The sequence below is a fragment of the Diadema antillarum genome, unplaced genomic scaffold, assembly GCF_040938485.1.
Source record: "Diadema antillarum isolate AM-2024a unplaced genomic scaffold, OU_Dant_1.0 seq00000740_RagTag, whole genome shotgun sequence".
Classification (NCBI taxonomy): domain Eukaryota; kingdom Metazoa; phylum Echinodermata; class Echinoidea; order Diadematoida; family Diadematidae; genus Diadema; species Diadema antillarum.
Genome location: NW_027271638.1, coordinates 1,545,323 through 1,570,396, shown reverse-complemented (window position 1 = coordinate 1,570,396; position 25,074 = coordinate 1,545,323). Strand labels below are relative to the sequence as shown.

The 25,074-nt window shown below is 37.5% G+C and overlaps 1 protein-coding gene across 1 annotated transcript; it reads left to right on the top strand.

The window, feature by feature from the left end:
* The first annotated feature begins 6,307 nt into the window (after positions 1-6,307).
* On the top strand, positions 6,308-24,564 carry LOC139738425 (equilibrative nucleobase transporter 1-like). Its single transcript, XM_071649062.1, has 10 exons — positions 6,308-6,424; positions 8,838-9,222; positions 14,600-14,723; positions 15,653-15,745; positions 17,382-17,712; positions 18,554-18,823; positions 20,604-20,717; positions 22,507-22,696; positions 23,732-23,855; positions 24,442-24,564. The coding sequence occupies exons 2-10, from the start codon at positions 8,873-8,875 to the stop codon at positions 24,562-24,564; spliced, it is 1,719 nt and encodes a 572-aa protein (XP_071505163.1). The 5' UTR covers positions 6,308-6,424; positions 8,838-8,872.
* Positions 24,565-25,074: the final 510 nt, after the last annotated feature.

Sequence of the window (25,074 nt, the reverse complement as noted above, 5' to 3'; positions counted from 1 at the left end):
GCGTAAAAAAAGGATTATGAAGTATCTTGTGTGTATGTGTGTGTGTGTGTATGTGTGTGTACGTGTATTTTTACGACTTTGTTTAAAGACGCGAGAATGACGAAATCTTTGTTTTGAGAGGAAACGAAAACTGGCTTTATACATACGAGTTCCACAGAGCGATTTGACGGTAGAGTGCGAGTTTCAAAACTAAGGAACTTTGTTGGAACAGCTAGGAGAGAACCTCAAAGCTGAGTTCGGTCAGAATGGCGGTTTATTTGAATGTCAGTAATAAAACACGTTGAATCGTTTGTATCTTTAACAGGGTTTTTTTTTTTCTCTCTCTCTCTCGTTCTTTAACACACCCATGTAAATCATTCAATAAATTTTTCATTTGGCATCGTTTAGAAATGATAAAATAGTTAGTTCTTATCTCCTACACCTCACGCACCGTCTTTTACAACCTTAGCGGGAAAAAAAAAAATCATGCTGCTCTTTCGATAAAAAAAAGAGATAGATCAGCAGTTATCTTAATTCTTGCATTTCATACTCTTGCAAACGTGTAGAGTCTCATGTTTAGCTGAAAGACATGAATGTAATTGGAATTGTATGTCGTATAATATTTCCATTTTTGAGCGCATAGGGACATAACGCACTATGAGTTATGCGCTATATTATTATTATTATTATTATCATTGTTGTTGTTATTATTATTATTATTGTTATTATTATCATTATTATTATCATCATCATCATCATTATTATTACCTTTTTGCTAACGGCCTCACACTGTAGGCAAAGGTAGAGACATTGTAAACATATAATATCCATCCGATTGATATTAACAAAAAGAAATGGACAGAATGACACAGAGGTGGCCACACATCTTTTGATTTCTCTGCCTATGGAACAAAGGATTTCTGAACACGTTGAAAAGGAAAGCGACTTTGAGACTCAAAATGCGGAATCGTATGCTAGATTTGGGATGAAAAGTTGATTTTTTTTTCACAGAAATGCATTTCTGTTACGTGATGCAGATAGGAGTGGTACTAGGCTAGCCTAGCATCCATGAACCTCCTCGAATATACACATAAAAACACATACAAAGAAAATGAAATCTGGAAGAATATGAAAATTATTTGATTCAAAACAAAGCGCATTGTTATACTTGGTTAATCAACTGAACGCATCTTTGCCTTAATATTTGTTTTTTATTGTCGTTTTTATTGGTGTGTCCTTGTCTAATCAACTGGTTTCATAATCAAAGAAATACAGTTTGTGCGCAACAATTACTGATTCCAAAGAGGTGAAGTGTGTAAGGTGTGGAGATAAAGCTACATTTTACGACCTAAGATAAAACCATAATCTGCTCGAAAGCAAACAGCGCCACAGGGGAACATAAAATGGCAAACTATATACCCACGTTAAACTGAACCATGGACCTGAGTCCATGACTGAAGTATACACAGCGTCGCTGAGACATCATAGTGATCATGTGAAACGGTACGCTATTGACTAGTTCGTGTCGTACACGTGCACCATCATTCTGCGCACTCTTATGGGATGGTTCATTGAAATGGGTTGCCCGCAGCGGTGATACACTGTAGAATATAAGCTGTTTTCAATGACGTTTCAGTTCTTTAAAAAAAAAAATGTACAGCCAGGAAAACTGTGAAGAAAGGTTTTCATAACAATGACATTCGTAGAGGATCCACCATCCACCTCAGGTAACCAGCCGCTGAATCGATGAATAAGCATATTTTCCCTGCTTTCTTTCCATTCCGACGAGGCAAGCTTAAACTGACAAAATGACTGCTTCATAGTACAAAGTACGTCCAGTGAGGACAAGGTTTATAGCCTGTTTACGAAGAGCAAATAGCACTGCGCCTTTCTTTTACCTTTACATGAAATCCTTCGGTTGACTGATGACGACAAGTGCTTAAATGATTGCATACTCGAGCAAGAATATCACGAGGAATGAAATAATACGATAATGTGATGCAACCAGCCGGCTGCTCATCCTGTCCGAACGCTTTCAGGTGTGGTGGGCACGAAAGATTGTTATTTCATAATGTCGGGATGGACTTTCTAAGGTAAGCCGCTTTCAAAGTCATCACACGAACTTCTGTGCATTCTAGTAATAAGAATAATCCTCCAGTATTCATTACTCTTTCTTTTCCGTGCAATAGTGCCACTTGTTTTCCATCCACCATGTCAATGTGGATAGTAGTTTACCCATTTACAATCCTTTCAGCACGGCGCAGTCGAGTGTGGGAACACGGCCCTTGTTATGCGATGACTGATAAACGCCGTGAAATGCACGGCATACGGGCGATATCTGGACGAATTCGCATTGTACATTTTAGGCCTTATTGACTCATCGAAGCATTACCTCATTCATAAACGTAAACAGTGCATTACTTGCCGTACTCATATGAAACAGACATAACGAGCTATGTTGAAAAGTCGGAATGTGATAAATACGGTAGAGATTGTAATTGTAACGAAGGTACAGTTGGACTCGTGTGGTCAGTCAGTGCACAAACTAGTGTAGAATCTCACTATCTATTCGCTTTGTTGTTATTTTGGCATTCTCATTTCACTTGTTTCTTGATTTCCTGGCTCCGATAGTTACAGTCGATTGCAAGGTAGAAATATACAGCTGTATACAACGTTTTTACTCTTTGTAACAATAAATAACAATTGTTGATATTTTCACAGCGTCTTTTCCACTAACGTACCTTCCGTGACATCTTCGGTGAACAGAACAAGTTTCCTATGAATTTCAGTGATATCAATGCCGTTATCTTTTATCGTTTTCCTGTCGTCCCCCCCCCCTTTTTTTTTTTGACGTTTTCAGAGGATTTCAAAACCTCTATCTTTAGTTTCGGTTTTTCGCGATGAGACGATACACTACAGGGAGGGGCTGCGTACATAATATCAATCTTTGTTAGTGGCCACTACATTGCATTAAGATTAATTTGTATTTCATCTGTTTCTGGCGTTTTCGAAATATTATTGAATGTTAAATATGAACAGGTTAACAGTTTTAGTCTAGATTCACCGAAACGAACTGCAGTGAATGAAATTAATTTGAGTAGAATCACAGCGAAATCAACGACCGGCGCATGAGTCAGTCAGACATGATGATAATACAGTCTGTCACCAACACGCATTTTAGTTTTTCACATGTTGGCGTATATGTTAAGCTATCTGGCTCTGGCGAATGATTCTTTTTATACATTGAAACATGATAATTCAGGAAATCCGTTTTCATTTTGATCAAGGCACACAAAGAATTGCATAATATGCGAGGTATATGGTGTATGGAGTCCGTGGTGTTACTGTTATCTAAGGATGTGTCCTCTTGTTTCATTTCGTTAAAAGTTGTTATAGGATAACAATTCTTGGAAGAAAACAGTTTTTTTTGTGTGTGTGGCAACAGTAATCACGAAGAAGGATTCTTGTCAGTATCGTGACATTGTATTGCAGTAAGAGGTGTTTTCATAGAAATGGAGCGCTGGTCCAGGTTGAGTAAGGTTAATCAAAACAATTCCTTAATCAATTAAGTATAAATCCACTCCGTGCCTATACAGTCCATTTGATGAAGAGTGAAATTACACACGCAAAAGGGATGGGAGTTTGGAATATTTGGAACTCGCACATGAAATAAGGAATTTATGAGATTTATATGCATATATGTAGGGACCTATATATAATTATATGAAGAACCAGACTGGTAATGCATTTTTGGTCAATAAAGCATGAGTTTATTTGACTCAAATTTTCGGCGTCCTACACGCCTTCATCACGAGTCTTGACAATGACGGTATTATGACAAAGCAAAACAAAAACTGAACACGTAAAGCGCACACTCATAGACAGATTTAGTTGCTATGAGACACGGCTGGGGTGCACGCCATTTACACTGTATATTGATTGGAAATGAACATAAAAATGAATGAATGAACGAATCGATCAATCAATCAATCAATGATTAAATGGATACACTACACTTCAATTATTGCTTATAAACATGAGAATAGATCGAAACGCTAATGTCTCTTGCATAGACTGGATAGTCATTTAATACTTTCACTGACTTTATCTACATCCTCTGCACCCCTTTAGCAATAGTTATGTAATCTTAAGTTCTGCAGTGATAGTTTGTGTTACGTCAGAAGGACACTCCTGCACAGGTCTATTTGGATGGGCTGCAATTAGTAGTTCTTCGCACCTGGGAGTATACATACAGAACATGTCTATTGATAATTTTGTTTGTTGTTGTTTTCGGAGAGTGGTTGAAGTACATCACTTGGACTGTATGTAGCAAAGGTCAACGTTCTGCATTGCTGACAGATGGTGCATGATTATCATTCTTTTTACAGCAAAAATAACAATAACAAAAACGTGAAGTCAATGTTTGGATTTAAACACGACGAAACAGCAAGGTACGAATCCTCAGTAACAAGGTTCATTGGGGTCAATCAATAAATTAACACGTGTCTGCGCGTACAAACGTGTATAATTTTCATTTGATCGGTAAAATAATGTGTTGTAATGACCTTTTCATGTCATTTTCAATTTCAATTTATTCATACATTGCTACATTGAACGTCACATTACAAAATACAATCAATGAAATACAGTCAGTTTTTTTTTTTTTTGTACAATAAGGTGTAATATCAATGCATTCGAACAGAACTTAAAGGTAGGGGATACCTTTTACAGAACTCCCAAAATGCAGCAAAACATTAAATATGAACCTCAGGGGACTTGTTTAGGCCACTGCTTAGAAATTTGGAAGTCAACAGTTATCTACAATTTGAATAATGCACAAAACTCAACTACTCAGTAGTTTTGTGTGTCAGCCACACTTAAGCCTTTTTGTTGCAGTCTTCTGTATTTTTTATCTATAAACACAAATCTAAAAGTATATGAGCTGATGTAATAACATATAGAGTGTGTGCCAAGAATGCATATAGAAATGTTTGTAAGTTTTGATGAACTTTATTCACAAAATATACATGATGGACACACATGCAGTGCATGGGTCTGCAAAGGTAGCCTAGTAATGTACTGGAATTTACGGTGAGCCCCGAAAAGAATTCAATTCAAAATCTAACGGTCAATGAAAATGTACTAAATGTTACCTTCCACTTTCAATACTTTGTGGGAGTTTCTAAAATGATACTCTCTTCAATATACCACTGTGTTTATACAACTCTTCATTTAAGGCATGCAAATGGGATTCCCTACCTTTAAGTTCACTTGTACAATAGACTGATATCATAATGAAAAAAGGAAAATGATTTAGAGCTATTCAGGATAAAGAAACAAACAGTGGTCTGACTGCATTATGGTAAAATGAACTGTGGAATATGAATACAGAAGGCTGTCGATGAATAAGCAAATAACTTGAAAATAAGACTGAAGAAAACAAAACACACAAAAAACCTATTTACAGGTCATCACATGAAAAGATTCATTTGAAAATGGGCTAAACGCCCTTATTAGATATTTTTAAGTCGTCCGTCGTCAGACAGAGCACAAGTAAACATTTCCAGTGATACCTCACTTGTATTATAACCATGAACATTCTTGAAGTTATGATTAAAAAAAAAAAAACTCGTATTTTCTTGAAATTTTCTTTTTTTTATAGCATCTTTAACATGTCATTTTCTAAGTATCTCAACTTTACAAGAATGGAGTTATCTCGTTTTCAATAAAGCTCTTCATATTATAGCGTGCACTGGAAAAGACTACTTTCTAGTTTGATATAGATTAGATCATGAGAATTACTCTGTTTGATAGTCCGTGTTTTATTAGGATGAGATAAAGATGAAGATTTATATACAACACGAAATCGGAAAAGCGTTTTTCAAGCGTATCAAATCGGCAAGGCAAAATTCCAAAATAGCTTTGAAAACAACGAACGAATCACTGAATGCCTGGTGACTTCCTAAGTTGAACGCACGATTGTTACATATAAAGCAAGGAGATGAAAACACATGTGTTTGAAGTTCCTTGTATAAGCAGAAACTCGAACAAGGAATACAATTTGCCCCATATATTCCACAGCAAGTATACAGGTTGAATCAGAAATCGTTTATTTTCGGTTTCAGTTTAAGGAGGTCGCACTCTGTAGGGCAGTCTTGAATAACCCCAACAGACTCTCCCTGATCATACGACTGCGATTTTCTTTTTTCTTTTTAACGGCAATATTTATATTCTCGGCTGTCTCAATACAGAATGAGGGACCCCACGCTTCCGATATGTTTAGAAGACTAACACATACGAAGTATACCTGCACTGCATGGACACGCAAAGGTCGCTGAGGATGGAACATTTCTCCTTGAAGATTAATGGGCAAGGATTGTTGTTAACTACGCTCTTCCTTTGACGACCGTGGTCTTTTTGTTTGTTTTTTCACACTCCTGCAGAGGTAAGTCTCATTGCGACGTTCTGCCCTTTAGGCACTTACTTAACATGAAGTAGTGACCATGCAGTTCATATTATTAAAAACGACGGTATCATCATTATGCAGTCATGTAGAGTTTGGAAAATACATGGAAAGAAAACCTCCTCATATTATTTTTTTTTTTGCACGATGCACATTTTGTTTATTTTTTTTTATTGCCATCACTCAGTGAGTGGCAGCTCAAGAGTCCTTCTATTCTTACGATAATCTTTAATGAATAATCTGGCGATAGCATGAATCAATAGATGATTATAACAACTAACATTGATTTAAACTCCTTGGCATGGCTGTTGAACAGGTTCACATTGTCTCATTTCAAACCTCTTTTCTTTTTCATATTTTATATTCTCGCGCAGCTGCAGGCACCCACATTATTATTTTGTACTTTTCCTGCGACAGTCTTGTCAGTATTTTCTCCTCTTCTCTTCTCTTTATAATTTGAAGAGTTTATTTGCAAAAGGGGTTAGATCCACTTTTAGTACTTTAAAGAAAAATAGGTTTATTTGTGAGAATTTGTAAAGTGTATGGAAAATCTAAATCTAATTTTGCAATAATTTCTATTCAAATGGTTGTCTGCAGTCGAAATTTTCACTGTAGCTAACTCAACTGGAATTCTGTGCAGTGATGCTACTAACTCAATTTTCATCAAAAATGGATCTAACCCCTTTTGCAAATGAGCTCTTATGTGTGTGTGCGCGTGCATGCTAGTCTAGGTGGACTTGCGGGCGTGTAGTGTATGTATGCGTGTGTATGTGACTGTGTTCTTTTGGGGACCCCCCCCCCCCGCATCCGTTATAGGTTTCCCTGCACATAATCTTAGTTATCCAATATAAATGTGACGTGCTCTAGACTGATTTAAATCCATTTTGTGTTATAGAATTAATATTTTTGAAAGTCTGTATAATACACTGAAATTTCAAATAGTATTTGTTACTTTTCATTGATCCCTGTATGTATGTTACAAATGTAATTTGTGTGGAAACTTAACAAATGAGATGAAATGAAATGAAATGTGTCGTACTGTAAGCCAATCTTATTTCTGGAGCCATTATCTTCGTTAAGCGTCTCTTTATGTTGATGGTCTCCCATTTTTCTGATTTTTCTTAATGTTTTTCTTTGGAACGCCCGGTCCATGTGATTCTTAAGTTTGCATGATATATACAAAATAACACCGGCTCGTCTTCACTCTATTCAATTCAATTCAATTCAATTCAGTAGTTTATTTATTTCCATCATCACAAAGAAAAGAAAAGAAAAAGTTGACATAATCCAAAGTGATACAATTTTTTTTCATTTCTCTTACACTCGTCCGATAAAGGATTTTTTCAATACAATATAAAGTATATTATACACGAATGATGTCGTAAAAAAGAAACAATGCACTTTGTCATGGCAACAAAAATAGTAAATAATCATAATGATGGAAAACAGTGTTCCACTAAAAAAGCCACGCTTGTAAAACGTGGAACACTGGAACAAAACAACAACAGCACCAATTTGTTATACCAATAAGACATATTCATTTTATATTCTTCTATATACTATTGTACATTTTACTCATTGATATAATGATGTTGATACTATGAACAATACATTACTAGGATTTTAGGATGCAAACGTATAAACTATATAACATATCACATTTGTGGCACAGACACTATGGGGCCAGGTGTGCCAGGAAAATTGAACGGAAAGGAAGATATGCAATCGGCCACAAAAAACATAACGACGACAACAACAACAATAACACAATACACAGAAATAACAGAATTTGAGGAAATGCACTCAGACAGATACTGGACAACGAAGAACGAGGGAAAAGGAGCAGGGAAGAATAGAGAAGGAAAAGGAGAGGGATGGAAAAGGTTTGTGGACACACTACAAAATCTCAAGGAAAAGTGAAACATGACTGGTTTTTTCATTAACTGAATTAACTGGTATATTTAGAAAACAAATATATTTTGAGTTTATACTTAAACGTAATTAACTTCACTGATTCTTTTAGATCATTATCTAAGCTATTCCAAAATCTGGGTCCGGTATAAACAAATGTATTTTGAGTGTGTACAGTTCTAACTAAGGGAAGATGAAATTCTTTAGATTGTCTAGTGGGATAATTATGTACGTGGCTGTTATGTATGACAAAATAATGTCATACATTTTCAATCACTCACCTGTTTCAACTGTTATATTCAAACAATATTATACTCAAGTACTTTATTCAAATGACTTTGTGATACGATACATTTATGTATCAAAAATGAAATACAGAAATCAAGTCAATCAATTAAAATTACGTGAAAGTAAGATTTGGAACTATATGCAGGCTGTATCGAAACAAGTTTTCCTTTCTCTCCCTGTATTATCTATATACCAGGCCTACGGTCTCCAGCAACGTCTCCCTGCGCCACCATGCCTTGTAGCATCACAAAGACGGAACGAGTCGTGGTGCTCGTCTTCACCATGCTCGAGAACCTCGTCCACACCGCTCCCATCTACGGCTGGCCCTCCCTCGTCTACGTTCTCAAAGATCTCGACTACTACCGCGACCTGTGCCCGCCGACGACGGGCGAACCGGCCAACGACACTCAACCGAACAGTACCACGATGGCACCGACAAGTTCTCCGGTAGTCTGCGCGACACAGGATGCCAGGTTGCAACTTATCTACACGATCTCGTCGAGCATGGTTCCTTGTAGCATGCTCTTCGAGGGGATCCTTTTCGAACGCTGCGGACAGCTGGTATGCCGAGTAATATTCCAGTAAGTATGCACTTTGTATTAAGAAGGCTTAAAATTGTGTCTATGAGTCTATATAGTACATGAATAATATGTTTTAGATTGATTAATCATTTAACATGGCCTAATCAAAAACAAAATTATTTTGTTATATTTTGTACCCCTTCGTAATAATATGTTATGTCATGGGATGAGAACCAGAATGGCGTTATCACAATCTTTGGGGGTATTGAGTTATTGGTATCACGTCGCAGAGCTTGATCTCCTCTACATCATAGTGTCAATTTCAAATCATTTTCATTTTCAGTAAAATGTTAAAAATCAAAACCACAATGGCACTCTTTTAGGCCTACTCGATATTTGGAACAATGCTTATAAGTCTACCCGCTTTTGAGTAAGTGAACTTTTCATATCACTTTTGATTAAGTGAACTTTTAATATCATGAAAGTTGATGGCTTCATTTTTATTTATGCTCAAATCGTAGAATGTTATAGCGCCCGTCTGGTTCTCAGCTGACGTTATATTCATGTATGTGTGTATTATAGGTATGACGACATTGTGTTGTGCTGTAATATTGTTGGCAGCATACTTAAATGATGGAGGGGGGCAGGAGTGGTCATGGAATGATCGTATCCTCTTTTTTTTCAAACACGTATCCAATGTGAGTAAAATATCCCTCCACCTTGATGTTTAGATGTAAATTGTCGGACATGAAACTGTCAAAGCCGATGACAATAATCAAGAGCGCTTTGACTGCCAATAATTGGCGTTGCGAACTCTGAATTGTCAGAGTGTACCGCCTGTTTCATGGAGAAAAAATTGTAATTAACTCCAACTGTTATAGCGGTTTCGCGCCAAAATTTATAAGACAAACTGAAAATGCATGCGTTCGGTTTGTTCGATGTTTCGCTAAGCAATTCATTGCTGGTGGCCGTTTGGTTAGGTTGAACGCGTGGTTCTCTTACCTCCGACTTGTTAAAGTCATGTCGGTCCAGGATAATGTTTTGCGTAGGAGAAGGGTAATGTCGCGGTAATCACCCTATAGCTGGCTAGGGTAGAATTTCGCAAAAAAAATTTGCGGGGACCGTTTTAACAGGGAAGGTTTAAAAAAAGTTACCCGGACGCTACCCAGACGATGTCACTGTAACAAGGCACTGAAACAAGGCTTCAGACACGTACTTTTCAGCAACACAGATGGTAGCTTAAATTTCGGCAAAGATCGGGAGAGAAATATAATTAGGTCTTAACTGGATGAGCTCTGCCTTCATTCTTCATTTTAAAGTGGCTATATAGAGCCTAACCGCCGAAGAATCTTTTAAAGTGTAATTATCCCGAGGATATTAGAAGGCAAGATGGGAGAAATGCATGCCTATATTCTTTTCGGTTATGCATGAACTCGTTAAGTATACATAGGAATGGAGATTTTTGTGTGTGTGTGCTAAAGAGGAAAGAGTCTCGTACATTGACAATAGACCTACGATGGAGTTGATGGCGTCAGTCAGCTACGGCATCCTGATGAAGCAGGGAGTCGGATAAGCTCTCCCACCTCCCTGATAGAATAAAATATATTATATACCAACAATCTGAGGATGATAGTCATGACATGAAGAAAAACGTAACAAACAGAATTATGCGTTGACATTCAAAGATACATGGAACAACTGATTAAAGTAATATCCAAAGATTTCAGCTGGGAGCTTAAGGTGTGACAAGCAAAAATTAACTAACGCCATGAACCAAACATGTGGTGCCACACGAGGAATATTCGTTTTGTTGTTATCAGTGGGAATAGGGAGACTCTCAAAAATTCAAAGATACATAACACTTCATGGAACACTGTTTTAATTATTACAACATACGAACAGGAGGAGCTGTTTGAAAACGTATACACTTTATGACGACTGTTAAGCTGATGTATGGATACTTAAAAAAAAGGGGGGCACCATGCCAACATGCTATTCTAAAACCGCCTACATGCTTATCCTCACAGTCTTGTCCTTCTTGACGCTTTTTCATCCTTTACAATATCAGAAAGATGTGTCTCCAACAAAGTATGATAATCTATTTTACCTTTCCTGTTCCAAGTTTCTGAAATCGACATTCCACACAGCTTTCCACGTGATCAGAAATTTTCTGGAAAAACAAATCATGCAATCGCTCGACATGACAATGATGAAAAAATAGCCGCTTTACACTATATAAAATGGCAGAATTCAAAATGATAATGGTTTCGAGACATGGGAAGATTTCGAGCGAGCTGCGCTCCTCTTTTTTGTGAGACATGCACCTTATTAAAGGACAAGTCCACCTTCATGTACATGTGGATTGAGTGAATGCAACAATATTAGTAGAACACATCAGTGAAAGTTTGAGGAAAATCCGACAATCCGTTCAAAAGTTATGAGTTTTTTTAAGTATCTGCGCAATTACTGCTGGATGAGAAGACTACTACAGTGTGTGATGTCACATGCGTACAACGATATAATGAAAATAAAAAGAGAATTTCACAAAATTTTACTTTTTGAATAAAGTGCACATTTCTTGGACTTTTTACTGATGTATGTCAAGGATATTATTCTCCTCGCCTTCTGAAAGAGAGAAGTCGAGTGTTCTTTTGTTATGCGAAAAAAGTGAAAATAAGGTGAAGTTATACTTTCTTTATTACGTTGTACTCGTGTGACATCACAAGCTATAAGTAGTGTTCTCATACAGCCATGACTGAGCAGAAACTTTAAAAATTCATAACTTTTGAACGGATTGTCGGATTTACTTCAAACTCTCACTGATGTGTTCTACTAATATTGCTGCATTCACTCAACCCACATGTCTGTCAAGGTGAACTTGTCCTTTAAAGATAAACGTAGAAAACAAGTTCCATTCAACATTATCCATAGACTACATAATACATTTTTACAAGGTTTTCCACTTGTTATCTTGATATGTGTCTTATTCTCATCCTTTTTATTTCCTTCACTTTCCGTTTTAATGAATAGATCTCAGTTTGACCGCCTCTCTCATGATTATCGTTACCTGTATACACTCCAAAAACCGACCTCAAAAATTTCTGTTTGAAGCAAATATCACAATTCATGTCTCAAAATTGTGAGATGATTATAAATATATAAGCAATAAATGTCGCACGTAATTATCATCATTAGATGGGATATTAATTATGAAGAGTATTTGACCAAAAAGGCCACTTGAATAAAGCTTTACCTCGTAATCGATGAAGCTATAATTACAGTCCCATTCGCTACAGTATTGTGTAATGCTGAATCATGTTTGTCATAATGGGAAAAGTCATTTCACAGGAGAGAAAATCATAATTTCTCGAAGTGAGTACAGAGTACAGATACAGTTGAGTATAGATGCAACATTCCCGCGTTTATTGTTTGTCGACCCCATGGTCGTCACGATTGATACTAGTATTGATCATAGAAATGTAAGTGCGGCGGCTTTTCAGTTCTGTTTCTTTCAATTATTTTCCCCCATTAAAGGGATAGTACAGTTTTGGTTGAGATGAGAAATAGGCTTTCGAATTTTTGCAAGATACCAAGAAAACACTTATGAAATAGCACAGAGCATACCATTTTAAGAGGAATTCAAAGTTTATTTGATGAAAATCGGGTTTGGAATAACTGAAACATCCAAAAACAGAGTAAAACAAAGCGATCGTTACAAAGTGCGGGTCCCACACTTTATCAGAATCGTTCTTTTTTGGATATCTCAGCCATTTCAAAACCAATTTTATCAAATAAACGTTGAATTCCTCATAAAATTGCATGCTCTTTCATATTTCATATGAGATTTCTCATTATCTCACCTAAAAATGTTAGAAACCTGAAATTAGGTCTCAACCAGAACTGTACGTTCTGTTCCATTTTTCCCATTGATTTCTCATTGTCAATTAGCGAAAAATAGATTGAATTTTTGCAATTACCATGTGTCACACTTGGGGCGTCTTTAATGATAATAATGGCAATCATCCAGTTATCTTCAGGTGACAAGCAATTTAGTCAGCTAACGAAATCAGCCAGAAATGTGGTGCCACACGAAGAGAAGAAGAATAGATTTCATTGTACTTATCGATGGGAACGTGGAGACTCTCAAACTGGATTTAGGTAAATGAAAAGCGATTAGACGACGGATGGGAGAGGGAGGGGCCAAATGAATGAGAGATTCAGGTTATTTCGGGGCATTTACATTGAAAACAGAAAAAAAAAAACATGAATAGGAAAAATCGAAGTTTTTCAATGCACCATAATACACTATCAGAAAAAGAAAGAAAATAGAAACTTTATGGCGTTTTGGCAGAAAATGCGCATGCGCGAGAAAAACTGGATTATTCTGGTTTTCCCGGTCCAATTATATGCCCAACTTTCGGTGCAGGCTTGCGATCTAGAAATTCCGCCGCGGACAAAATAATACATGTATCATGTGACCAAAAATCGGACTAATGCTTCTAATTAGGTGAATGAATAGCGATTAGAAGACGGATGGGGAGGGAGGAGCCAAATAGATGAGAAATTAAGATTATTTCGGAGCGTTTACACTGAAAATAGAAAAAATACACATGAATAGGAAAAATAGGAGTTTTTCAATGCACCATTACACTATCAGAACAACAAAAACATAGGAGCTTTATGGCGTTTTGGCAGAAAAATGAGCATGCGCGAGAAAAACTGGACTATTCTGGTTTTCCCGTAAATTAAAGGTCCATGCCCAATTTTTGGTGTAGACTTGCGATCAAGAGATTCCGCTGAGGACAAATATCACGTAACCAATAACCGGACAAAATATTTCGAATTTTAGATTGCCGGTTTTCTTTCACATACCAGTAGTAGGTGAACAATTTTCGACGAGACATATGCAAAAAAGGTAGTAAGTGTAGTAAGTGACTCAAAGAAAATGCACACACGTGCATCTTCGAGATTCCGTTTACATCATGTACAGTTTTGTATAGGAGAATACCGAAATTCATAGCGTGAATAGAGATTGTGGGGATAAATGTTTCAACCCCTTTGATGTCACATAATGACGGATGACGTGTTTTCTTTGGCAACTATCAAAGAGAACAAGAAAAAGAAAAAGAGACAAAGACGTAGAATGCGTTCCAAGAGTTTCTGTTTTCTTTGGTTTCTTGCAACAAAGTTGCTTCTTCACATTTTCATTTTCAACTCTCTTCGTCTTCGGTCATTATCGCCTTCGAAATAAATACCTGGAAATGAAAACTAGACACATATAAACTCTTACACGGAATGTATAGAACAGTGGATGAAGGCATATGGTGGCAGTTGCAACGAATAGTGACCGTGATCTTGGAATGCATATTTGATTTGATGATCAAGACCTCATTCATTCTCTCCCTCATTTTTTCTCTTTTTTTTTGTTTTATTTTAGCATTTTGCTCCTTGTTGCCTACCTCTGCATTGCTACCAGTTCGCCCGAAGTCCCCGACCTCCTTTTTCCAGGAACTATATTACTTGGTCTGGGAGGAATATTCATTTTGGTGTCGACATTTGAGGTGAGACAGAGTAGCGAAGAAATACCATCAAGTGATGATCCATAAAATTGCGATAAGCCAAAAGATTCGGAGATTCAAGTTTGGGTCGAAACCAAATGCGTTATCATTGGTTTTGTGTGCGCATAATATGAGTAAGGATTATGAATGTACAATCGAATTTATTCGGTCCTGTAACGACGGCGACTCTATAAAAATTCAAAGGGATGTTTTTCTTTGATTATGGCACTGAATTCTATAGGTTGGTGATTTGGCTTAGTCGGTGGCGCGTCTACCTCCCGATACAAATGAACGGAGTTCGATTCCAAAGTCTTTTATAGCTGAGCAATGTGTTTCGTAATCATAATGAATCGTCCCTTTATTGAGAGGCAAAACGTTCAGTCTCTTGGCTAGGACACAAAAGCTCTGCCCTTTAGAAGTCCCCTCCATTTTCGATCAATTTTTATCTAATATTTTTCATAAAAGACATAACATTCCTTGTTTTTCGTTCACAGTATTTTCCTTGATTACAATTTTGTATTTATTTTGTGCACTTTGTATAATCAAATGTTCATTTGCAATCACGTTTTTGTTGGAAATGAAATAGACGAAATCAAATGAAATACAAAAACATTTGATACAAAAGAATACTGAAAGAACCGTACTATACATACATAGTCATGCAACATAATGACGCCCATGTGGCCCTTTTTTCTATTCAATTAATGTAAATTCTGATTCACGCAGGTAACGTCAAATAATTGATTATGTGACAGTACTATAACAATATAAAATAATACATAACATGCATATGGCAGCAGAAAGCAATATGTAAAACTATAATTCCAGATGCAATGATTTGTTTTCTATTCTAATTTTCCCTCATTACACTTGACATTAGTTCATCATTTCTTTGTGTTTTACGAATCTCTCTCTCTCTCTCTCTCTCTCAGGCTTCAAACCTATTTCCTTCAGGTAGAGCTGTCTTCATCGGTCTTCTGGCAGGGGCCAGTGATTCTTCTTCGTGTATCTTTTTACTTGTAAAGGTATATTTCTAACTCTTATACCACCAATCTACGATGCATTTATTCAAATGAATGAACTGGAAAGAAAATGCACTAGGAGCGACGTTTCGCAATCACCAATATTGACTTCCTAGGATTCCGCAGAAGTCACTGGAAGTGTAGAACTTTAACATCATGTTATATTTGCGTGAAATTATACACAGTGTTTGCGCATTGGACCTTGTCCAGCACGCGGAATTCGACTCTGAATCCTGCAAATGGTCCGGTCCCACGTGTACGACAATATAAAGGGGGATTCCAGACCACTTAATAGTTAGTTTGAAAAGAAAGAGTTAAATATGACAAGCACAACAGTGGAAACTTGATCACAACTTGAAAAATAAAAAAGTCAGGAAATTTCACAGATCCTTGAACAGTTGATTTTGAATTACACGTATGTATGCATGAACTGGAAACGTCATCACCTCAATTTTCGCTGATTGTGTACCCAAAAGATGACAAAAATTACATTTTTCAGATCTAAAGGTGTAAAAGATAATGTTGTTCCTCGTTTAATAACTCCACAGAAATTATCAGTCAGATATATATTATATGAAATTTAGGCATAATTACGTTTGATCAACAAAAAAAAAAGAAGAAAAAAAAAGATGGAATGGAATCTGAGCTCCTTGCCCAAAGTTATTACGTTCTTGCATGTGCCAAAGGAACACTCGAGTTTATATTAGTGTAAACCAATCTAGGATACTATTTGAATCGTTGGAGCTTCGATGTTGGTTCATACGTTTCAAGTGAGTTTATTTCCAGTTCTTTGATTTAAATATTGCCTACTTCGACTCGATGAATTAGAAGAACCTACATCAGTTTTTTAACAATCTAATAATATCCTCTGCCTAAGTGTTAGTTTTCACAAGATAAAATCATTATCCGCAAAACAGTACAACAAGGAACAGACTACATTCAAAGTTAGAGTCCGAGGGAGAAACAATTAGCCACATCATTCCATAAACAAAGTCGACTCAAAGATGAAACGCTAACTTATTTGCAGCGAAGCAAAAACCATCTCACTGCACCAAATACAAGCATACATTGTCGTTGGCATCTTTGACAAAATTTGCTGCGTCGGGGTGGTTCTGTGCACTCGCAATTCGACGTTTAGCAGTTCAAGTTCTGCAAATTAAAAATGTGAGAATATAAATGCACTAGATTACATGAAAAACAAAATACACCACGAAAATACAGGAAATGGCTTCAGTATTCATAAATCTAACTACATGGGCAATTTCGATATACAGTGAATCGAGAGACATTAGTCAATTATCTGGATAATACATCACGCAATTTACGTTTTAATTTCCAATGTTCCGATGTTCTATGATATCTTTAAGCAAGTTAAACTTAAAAGTGATAACGTCACAACGTTCCAATCAAAAATCTTCAAAGAGTTTCAAAACTAACATTAAATAATTTGCATTGTTATGACCTTATACGTTTTCGAGTTTTTGCTCTCAGGGTTTTTGCTCTAGAATCACCCATGACTTTATCGCACTTAAGCATAATCCTATATGGATTTGTCCCATTACGTGTAGCGCATGAGGATGGATTTTGGTGACCTTTTGTTTTCTTCGTTGTGTAATCATATTTCCCTTCAACACAAAAGGTTGCCTATGACAACGGAGTATCAATGAACGCATGTTTCTACGTCCTGGCAATTTCGACGCTGTTCTTCCTCGTGAACACCGCCCTGTTACCGCGCTCGCACATCCCGTGGCCACTCCCGCCGAACTACGAATTACGCAGATGCTGTTGCTGCTTCTGCGCAGATGGCAAAAATGACAACCCCGTAACCCAAGATGCAACAGACGCTGGAATCACGGAGGTCGAGGCAGACGATCGCTCCTTAACAAACCACAACGAAGACAAGAAAGAACCGCCATCGGAAAACCTGGCTCTCGAAAACAAAGGATTTGAAGGTGACGAAAATCTTGATGGTAAGTGTCACCTGAAGACCATCTGCATTATGACGCACTGATTGAAGAATGTTCAATGACTACATAGACAATCAAAACTGCCTATAGCGGCCAGCCAAGAGAATCTGGAAGAAAAGGACATGGTGTAGCTTAAGTTCGTTAACCAGCAGACAAATCTACATTACATTTCTGATAATAACATGAAGGAAACCATTCTCGCATATGTCAGAGGAAGCGTCAACAATTTGGCAATTATATCTGTTCGTGTCAGTACAATAATCAATACAAATGTACTGCCACGGTGTCACAGTGGATGTCAATTCTTTTTGGACGGGAAAACAGGATGCAGGCCTATGTATTCGATAAATTCTTAGAGGAAGTGTGTGAACTATCGCAAGAAGCAATTGTAGCTTAGATAGGATTAAAAAGTTCGGCGACTCTTTATACTTTGTACCTTGCACAAATAGTATAAATCATATTGAAGCGAGTTGTTATTTCATTAATAAAAATTGTTATAGTAAATCATTAGAAGCACCTGTCACGTCGTGCTTTGCTTGTTTTACATAGAGGCAAAAGAAATCAATCATTCTGTCAAAGAATTCCTCAAGACAGTGTACTATCATTGTTTTCATTATCTTCATTTGGTTTGTTTTGTTATCATACTATTTTAATGCGAGAGTCCCAGTCGATGTATAAATAATATGGACAATCTCAATTTCAATTTCAATTTATTTCAATAAGCATTGATGGAGATAAATTTCAAATGGAAGTGAACAAAATGTCTCAAATCACCACGGCAAACTGAATGTAATCGACTCCCACTTACATTCAATTATGTTCATGATTCTACACTCGTTTTTAGCTGACGCTAAGACAGTGTCAGTGACGGCGGAGAACGGGGTGATACCGATTGACGACGTCGTCATCAGCAAGAAAGAGAGAAAGTCCATGGACGAGTCGTTGGCCGAGGAGAAGAGACTCCTCGACTTCCCCAGCTTCTGGTCCAGCTGCCGCTCACCCATGTTCATCCTGATGACGATCTGGACCATCTCCTGCCAGGGTGAGATCTTCTTCGTCATCGGAGTTATGAACTCCTGGCTGACCTGGATCGCAGATGGGAACATCGAAGAAGGTAGATTACCCGAATACTTGGGGGAGGGAGGAGGGACCCATGAGGTCAGTCTCATGGTTTACCTCAGGACGGTGATTTGGCTCAGTCGATATAGCGCGTCTGCATCACGGTCCAGAGGATCCGGGTTCGATTCCCGGGTTCCACTGAACAATTTTGTATGCAATCATATACCGTCCCCTCTAGCAGGAGGCAAAACACTGTCCCTTGGAAGACCACGCTCAGGTTATGACACTTTTACATTTGTGTATGATTATTATGTCTGATGCCATTACCGCTGTCATTCCTGCTCGTTGCAAAGTTACAAATGCAGCGTCAAGTTTCAATACACCTACACTGTATCACATTTTTCACTGTTGGTGCATGCTACTACGATATAACTATCATCTATTTTCCCTCGACAAGGACACAACTGTATTCATGAAAGCTATATGAAATTATTGCTTGGGAACTCGTACACCAATATTTGTATAACGCCCAGTCATTTTGCTTTTCGAATATCATTTTCACCCGAAGTAGCCGATCCAATGCCATCTTGAGTAACCTTCATCAGTATGTCCACATAATATGTACACTGTATTTCCAAAAATGAATTCGTCACTTAAACAGTGATGCCAAACTCAAAGAGGACCAATCAGAAAGAAGAAGCTTTGGGAATTTTCAGTCATGGATGACGCAAAATGGAATAGTCCAAAGATATCGATAATTCAATTAAATTCAATGTTTTATTTCATTTTTCGACAAAAAGATATGAACATCACTTTTTTGATAACAGAAATTAAGGTGCGTAAAGTATAACATGAAAGAATGTATATACAATGATTGTACCACCTTATAATAATCATACACTATCATATAACTCAAGTGACTAGAAGTAATTATACAGTATGCAAAATTCGAAAAATGGAGGGACCCACTAAAAAGACAAAGCTTGTAGATTGTGGGCCCCTCAGAGGAAAAACATCAGTTGAGAAAAAAGTAATAGACAAGTCTGGAAGCCCACTAGAAAGATAGATCAACAAAAGCAGACAGATATACAAACAAATAAACATGAAATGAGACTGGAGTAGGCGTAACAATACAATGGAGAGTTGACTATGAGACGAGACAAAATGAGGCAAAGCTAACATAATAGAAAAGAACAGAACAGACAAAAACGTTCTACAGACAGCGATCTCGTAAGAAGTATGTCGAGAAGGTGAGAAAAAGTGACGCAAGAAAGAACAGGGCAGTAGACATGCCTATGATCGGAGAAATATCGTAGCATTATGTGAATGTAGTATACAAGAGCTAAAGTATACTTGGCAATCAATATGTGAAAACGTAGGTTCTTAGAAAAGAAGTTATAACAGCTGGTTAATTCTATTCAGTAGAATAAGGTTGCAACAAAGAGACTTTCAATTTCCTCTTAAATGAATATATTGAGGGGGCATTTTTAATATCAGGATGAATGGAATTCCAATAGCTCGGGCCAGTGTGAACAAATGTGTTCTTTGCTAAAATCGTACGGAAAAGAGGTAAATGATATTCGTTAGAGCGTCGAGTTGGATATTTATGAAATGACTGATTTTTTAGGAACATGGAATGGAAAACATCAGGAAGAAGGTTATTGTTGTACATATACATAAATTGACCTAAACTGAATAAAAACAAATCTCTAAATTTTAACAACTTATTAGAGGCAAACAGTGCATCTGTATGAGAACGTATGGGAGAATAACAAATGACACGAAGATGTTCATGTGTTTGCACTGGGTTTTTTTTTTCTTGTCCTTTGGCACAGTGAGTTCATATACAAACATCTTGGCCATTACAAGCATAGGAAGCGTGGCTGTATCTCCTATGTTGGGTCTGCTTTTCCAGAGGAACAAAATCCGGTCAAACAACGATGGAAAAGGTAGGCAAGCCCGGAGGATGGGGATGCATTGTTTGTTTAATACTCATCGGTCGTAGAAAGAGTAGTCATGAACAAAGCACCATTGTCATGCAAAGGATGTGAAATTAGGCATGCGTTTTTCTATTTAATATCATTATTGTTCATTCCATTTGAAGCATTATAGCCTTTAAGCTTCGTATAGCGTGTTTTCATGTTGTTTTATTTAGTATTTCTCTACTGTCAATCTGCATTTCAAAATATCCTAAGCAATTAAATTTTAATGCACAGAGCTTTCTTTGTCGTTAGATTTGATCATCACACAGACGAATTTTAAAAAAATTGTTTCCAATGCTGAAAATTTGTTCACTGGTTTTCTTTTATCTACCCTTAATAAGACAAGCCAATTAGAGTTCAGGCTATACTCTTAGTATTATTCTTGAGTTTGACTTTTTTTGCGAAGAATTGTCTTGCAGTATCTGAAAGACATTATTATGAGCTATAAGTCATGAAAGAGTAGTCTGATCTTCAAAAGGAAAACGTATTTTGAGTAAGCTGCAGTTCTAAATCAAGTTGCAGCTGGACGAACTTTGTGGTGTAATATTATATGCGTACACATTTGCGCGCATACATAATTATGTAAATAGGATATCACAACTTAATGCTATAAAACGATTTATAAAATGGGTTCAAGAATGTAGCCAATAGGAAGCGCTGAAATGAGTCACGTGGGCGTTGTTTATTTTAGTCCAATTGCACCTGCGTGTTATCCTATGGTAAATTGCCGATTGTCTGTGCGCGCGGCTCCTTTGAATTGCATGCAATGCTTATTGACTGATTCGGGTTCGTTGAGGGCAGCAGACAATTTTTGGCACTGGGCGCAGCCATTAGCTCATTTTGCGGTGTCCCAGCCGACCCCCCCCCCCCCTCCCCCCACCCCCGGGCAACATGTTTATCGCGCACTTGTAACAAAGGTTCACGCACTAGGCAAGTATTCGCGCACTCAGTACGACACGCCCATTGGCTAAAACAACCATGCATCAGTTTTGTCATTCCGTGCGCGGAAGGGAGTGGGGGAGGGGGGGGGGGTCGGCTAAGACACCGCGTAATGGCGCTGCCCATGCCAAAAATACACATAGCGCGTCACAGAATCGATCAATATGCAAAGGTTGATATCGCGATATCGATTGCCAGCGAAACGAAAGAAAAAATGGCTGCATCCAGCTCGGATCCGTTGCAGGCGCAGATTGAACTGTAGAATGACGAGGAATTTGATGAATTCATCAATGGATCTGCTTCGGCGAGCACGAAGCGATCTCTGAAATTCGGATGGCAAAGATTTGAGGCCTTTGTGATATTTACCAAGACTTAATTGACGGATATTTCCCGTGAAAATTTGGATCAGCTACTGTCAGCAAAACGTAGTGTATTCAGACAATCAGGTATGCAGTAACAGTTACAGTACAGTAGTAGTCAGTACAGTACAGTGTTACTGTTTTAGATCTAAATATTACTGTTAGTAGTATTCAGACAATCAGGTATGCAGTACAGTACAGTACAGTACAGTGTTAGATATAATTGTTTGAGTGTTGCAGGTGAAGAACATAATCATAGACCCATTTTATAAAACAAATGATGCACAGGATTATTTCGTTGCGTTCACTAACGCACTCTATCCTGTGCATCATTTGCATAATATTTGCTGACATTTCAAACTGCCGCATGACCTTCATACGATACTCCTTTAATGCAATGTATTTTGTTTGCACACAAACTACTCTTCTCAAACTCTCTTCACACGATATCCGCACAGAGGCAGCACGAGGACCGTACGCAGACCTTAAGGATAGCTGGCTCCCCATCGCTTTGGCCACTCTGACGGCCATTGCCATGTCTTGTTGTATGATGGTGCCCAGTCTGCCCGTTCAATACGGCACATTCTTCTTCCTTATGGTGTCAAGGGCTTTCTTCTACGGAGCTTCCGGAGCGATAGTACCAATAACGTAAGTTTGAAATATCAACTCCTTTATCTTTTATTCCTCTATCCCGTAAATCTGTGCTTAAGCACCGACTATTTTGGAACTGTAATAAAATAATGAGCCATTGATGAATATATTCCCTTTAAATTCAAAGAGAAAGGTATCGAGCCTGAAAACTGGGGATGAACTTTGGTAAGGAATTCGTTATCACAAAAAGCTAAAATTCGCTTTTCCACTTTTATGTACACATAAAAGGCATATCATAATGATAGCCTTGGGGAGTGCTCATTATACTTAATAATTTTAGATTTTATTAGGTGGATAGATACGTCCTGATAGAGTTTTCATTACAAAATTCCAATTAGCGCTCAGGGCATAATGTTCTTGAAGTTACCGAGCTGTGTAGATGGAAGCTATGTTTTTTTTATCATTTTTAAATTATCATTTTTAAGTTATCATTATCCCTGTCTTGCTTCACTTCGTTTCCTTTAAAGGGATGGTAATCAGTAGAGGTGGGAATAGAGCTTGTAACTTTTTGCAAGATACTGAGAAACCACCCATGAAATGTCACAGAGCATACCATTTTAAGAGGAATTCAAAGTTTATTCGATGTTTTTGTGTTGAAGTGGTTGAGATATCCAAAAACAAAGTTAAACGAAGCGATCCTAATCAAAGGTGAGTCCCGGCCATCCTTTAGTAGGATCCCTTGGTTGGGATATCTCATCCATTTCACAACCAATTTTCATCAAGGAAATATTGAATTCCTCATGGAATTACATGCTCTTTCATATTTCATAAGAGGTTTTTCATAAAAAAGTTAAAAACCTGAAGTCAGGTTTCAATAAAAAAAAACTTCATCATTCCTTTAACACGTTGGGATGTAAAGTAAGTCTAGTCTCATAATTGATTATCAAGTACTCTCATTAGTCATTTTGTACATCAAATAGATTACTTTTTGGTCACGTTTCACTGGTGATAAATAAGAAATGATACTTGCGGATGGAGAACGGCTCATATTATGACTGTGTGTTCCACTGCTTTAAAATCTTGAATCTGTAGATTTCCTATGCGATTATATCCATCCATATTCGGCATGGTGAACTTTGTGGCCGGAGTCTTCTCCTTCACCCAGTATCCTCTTTTCATCCTCATCCAAGAAGAGCTGGATGACGACCCAAGATGGGTAAGATGAAACTAGGATCATCCATTTCTGTCGCTCACATGCTTCATCACGAAAGTAGGCCTATTCCGGCATTGGACGAAGCATTTTGCTTTGTACACGTCTCGCTGAACACGTTTTGTTTCTTTTCATCTTCAGAATACGACCCCTAATACAAGTTATGATTCCGGTTGTGGTCGTAGAGTGATAAAAACAGGAGACAAACTGAATTAAACAATAGGAATGTTCTCAGCTTTTTCAGCGCAAGGTATGTGTGGTTATACATGACTAATATTACGAAGGAGGATTTATTTCAGTTGCTTATATAGCAACTCTTAAACTGCAGAGTCAAATAGATTCCTTCAATTTATGAAGAAGGTGTTTTTATCGCTTGATGAATTTCTACACACTTTTCTTTCTTTCTTTTCTCTATGTATTGGTAAATCTTCGATCGCTGACATCGGTTCACTGAGCATGCTCGTAATAAGTTCTGAAAATGTTCTACGTCTTAATGATACCTGAAATTCAGTATCAGGAATTATTTCGTGTCTTTTTTTCCTTGAGTGTCAGCATAACTACAAGTGTGCTTACTTTGTGTACTTTTTTACAGGTTATTGCTGGATTTTTGATCGCCAACGTCATATCATTGTCATATCCGGCCTACATCTATTATTACACAACGAAGAAAGAAAAGATGAATAGGGAAGATTCGAGAAGCCAGGGTGAAATCTAATGAAGACTGCTTGGTGTGTTGACATTTTGTTTCATCGAAAGTGTTGTTGGTCTCACCTATACGAAGTTTGCCAAAACATTATTTCACGAGAACGCTAACTCACCAAGAGACTCAAATACGAAGTTTGCCTGGACACTATTTCGCAAGAACGCTATTAGACTCAATAGGAGACTCAAAGACAAAGTTTGTCTGGACACGATTTCATGAGAACGCTAATTCAACAGGAGACCCAGTTACGAAGTAGCCAAGACACTATTTTATTAGAACGCTTACTATTTCGCGTAACGCTAACTCACCAAGACACTATCTCAGTTACGAAGTTTACCAGAACATTTTTTTTTTTTTTTCACAAGGACGCTAACGCTAGGGCGGTGAGTTGGCTCAGTCGGTAGCGCGTCTGCCTCACGATCACGCGCCCCGGGTTCGAACCTGAGTCTGGACTGAGCAATGTTGTGTATAAGCCTACCATCCCCTCTAGCAAGAGGCAAAACACTATGTCCCTCGGATAGG

Coding starts and splice junctions, on each gene's coding strand:
- LOC139738425 (XM_071649062.1), top strand. CDS start 8,873: ATGCCTTGTAGCATCACAAAGACGGAACGAGTCGTGGTGCTCGTCTTC. Junction 15,746..17,381: donor GTATCTTTTTACTTGTAAAG/GTATATTTCTAA, acceptor TCAACACAAAAG/GTTGCCTATGACAACGGAGT. Junction 17,713..18,553: donor AGGTGACGAAAATCTTGATG/GTAAGTGTCACC, acceptor ACTCGTTTTTAG/CTGACGCTAAGACAGTGTCA.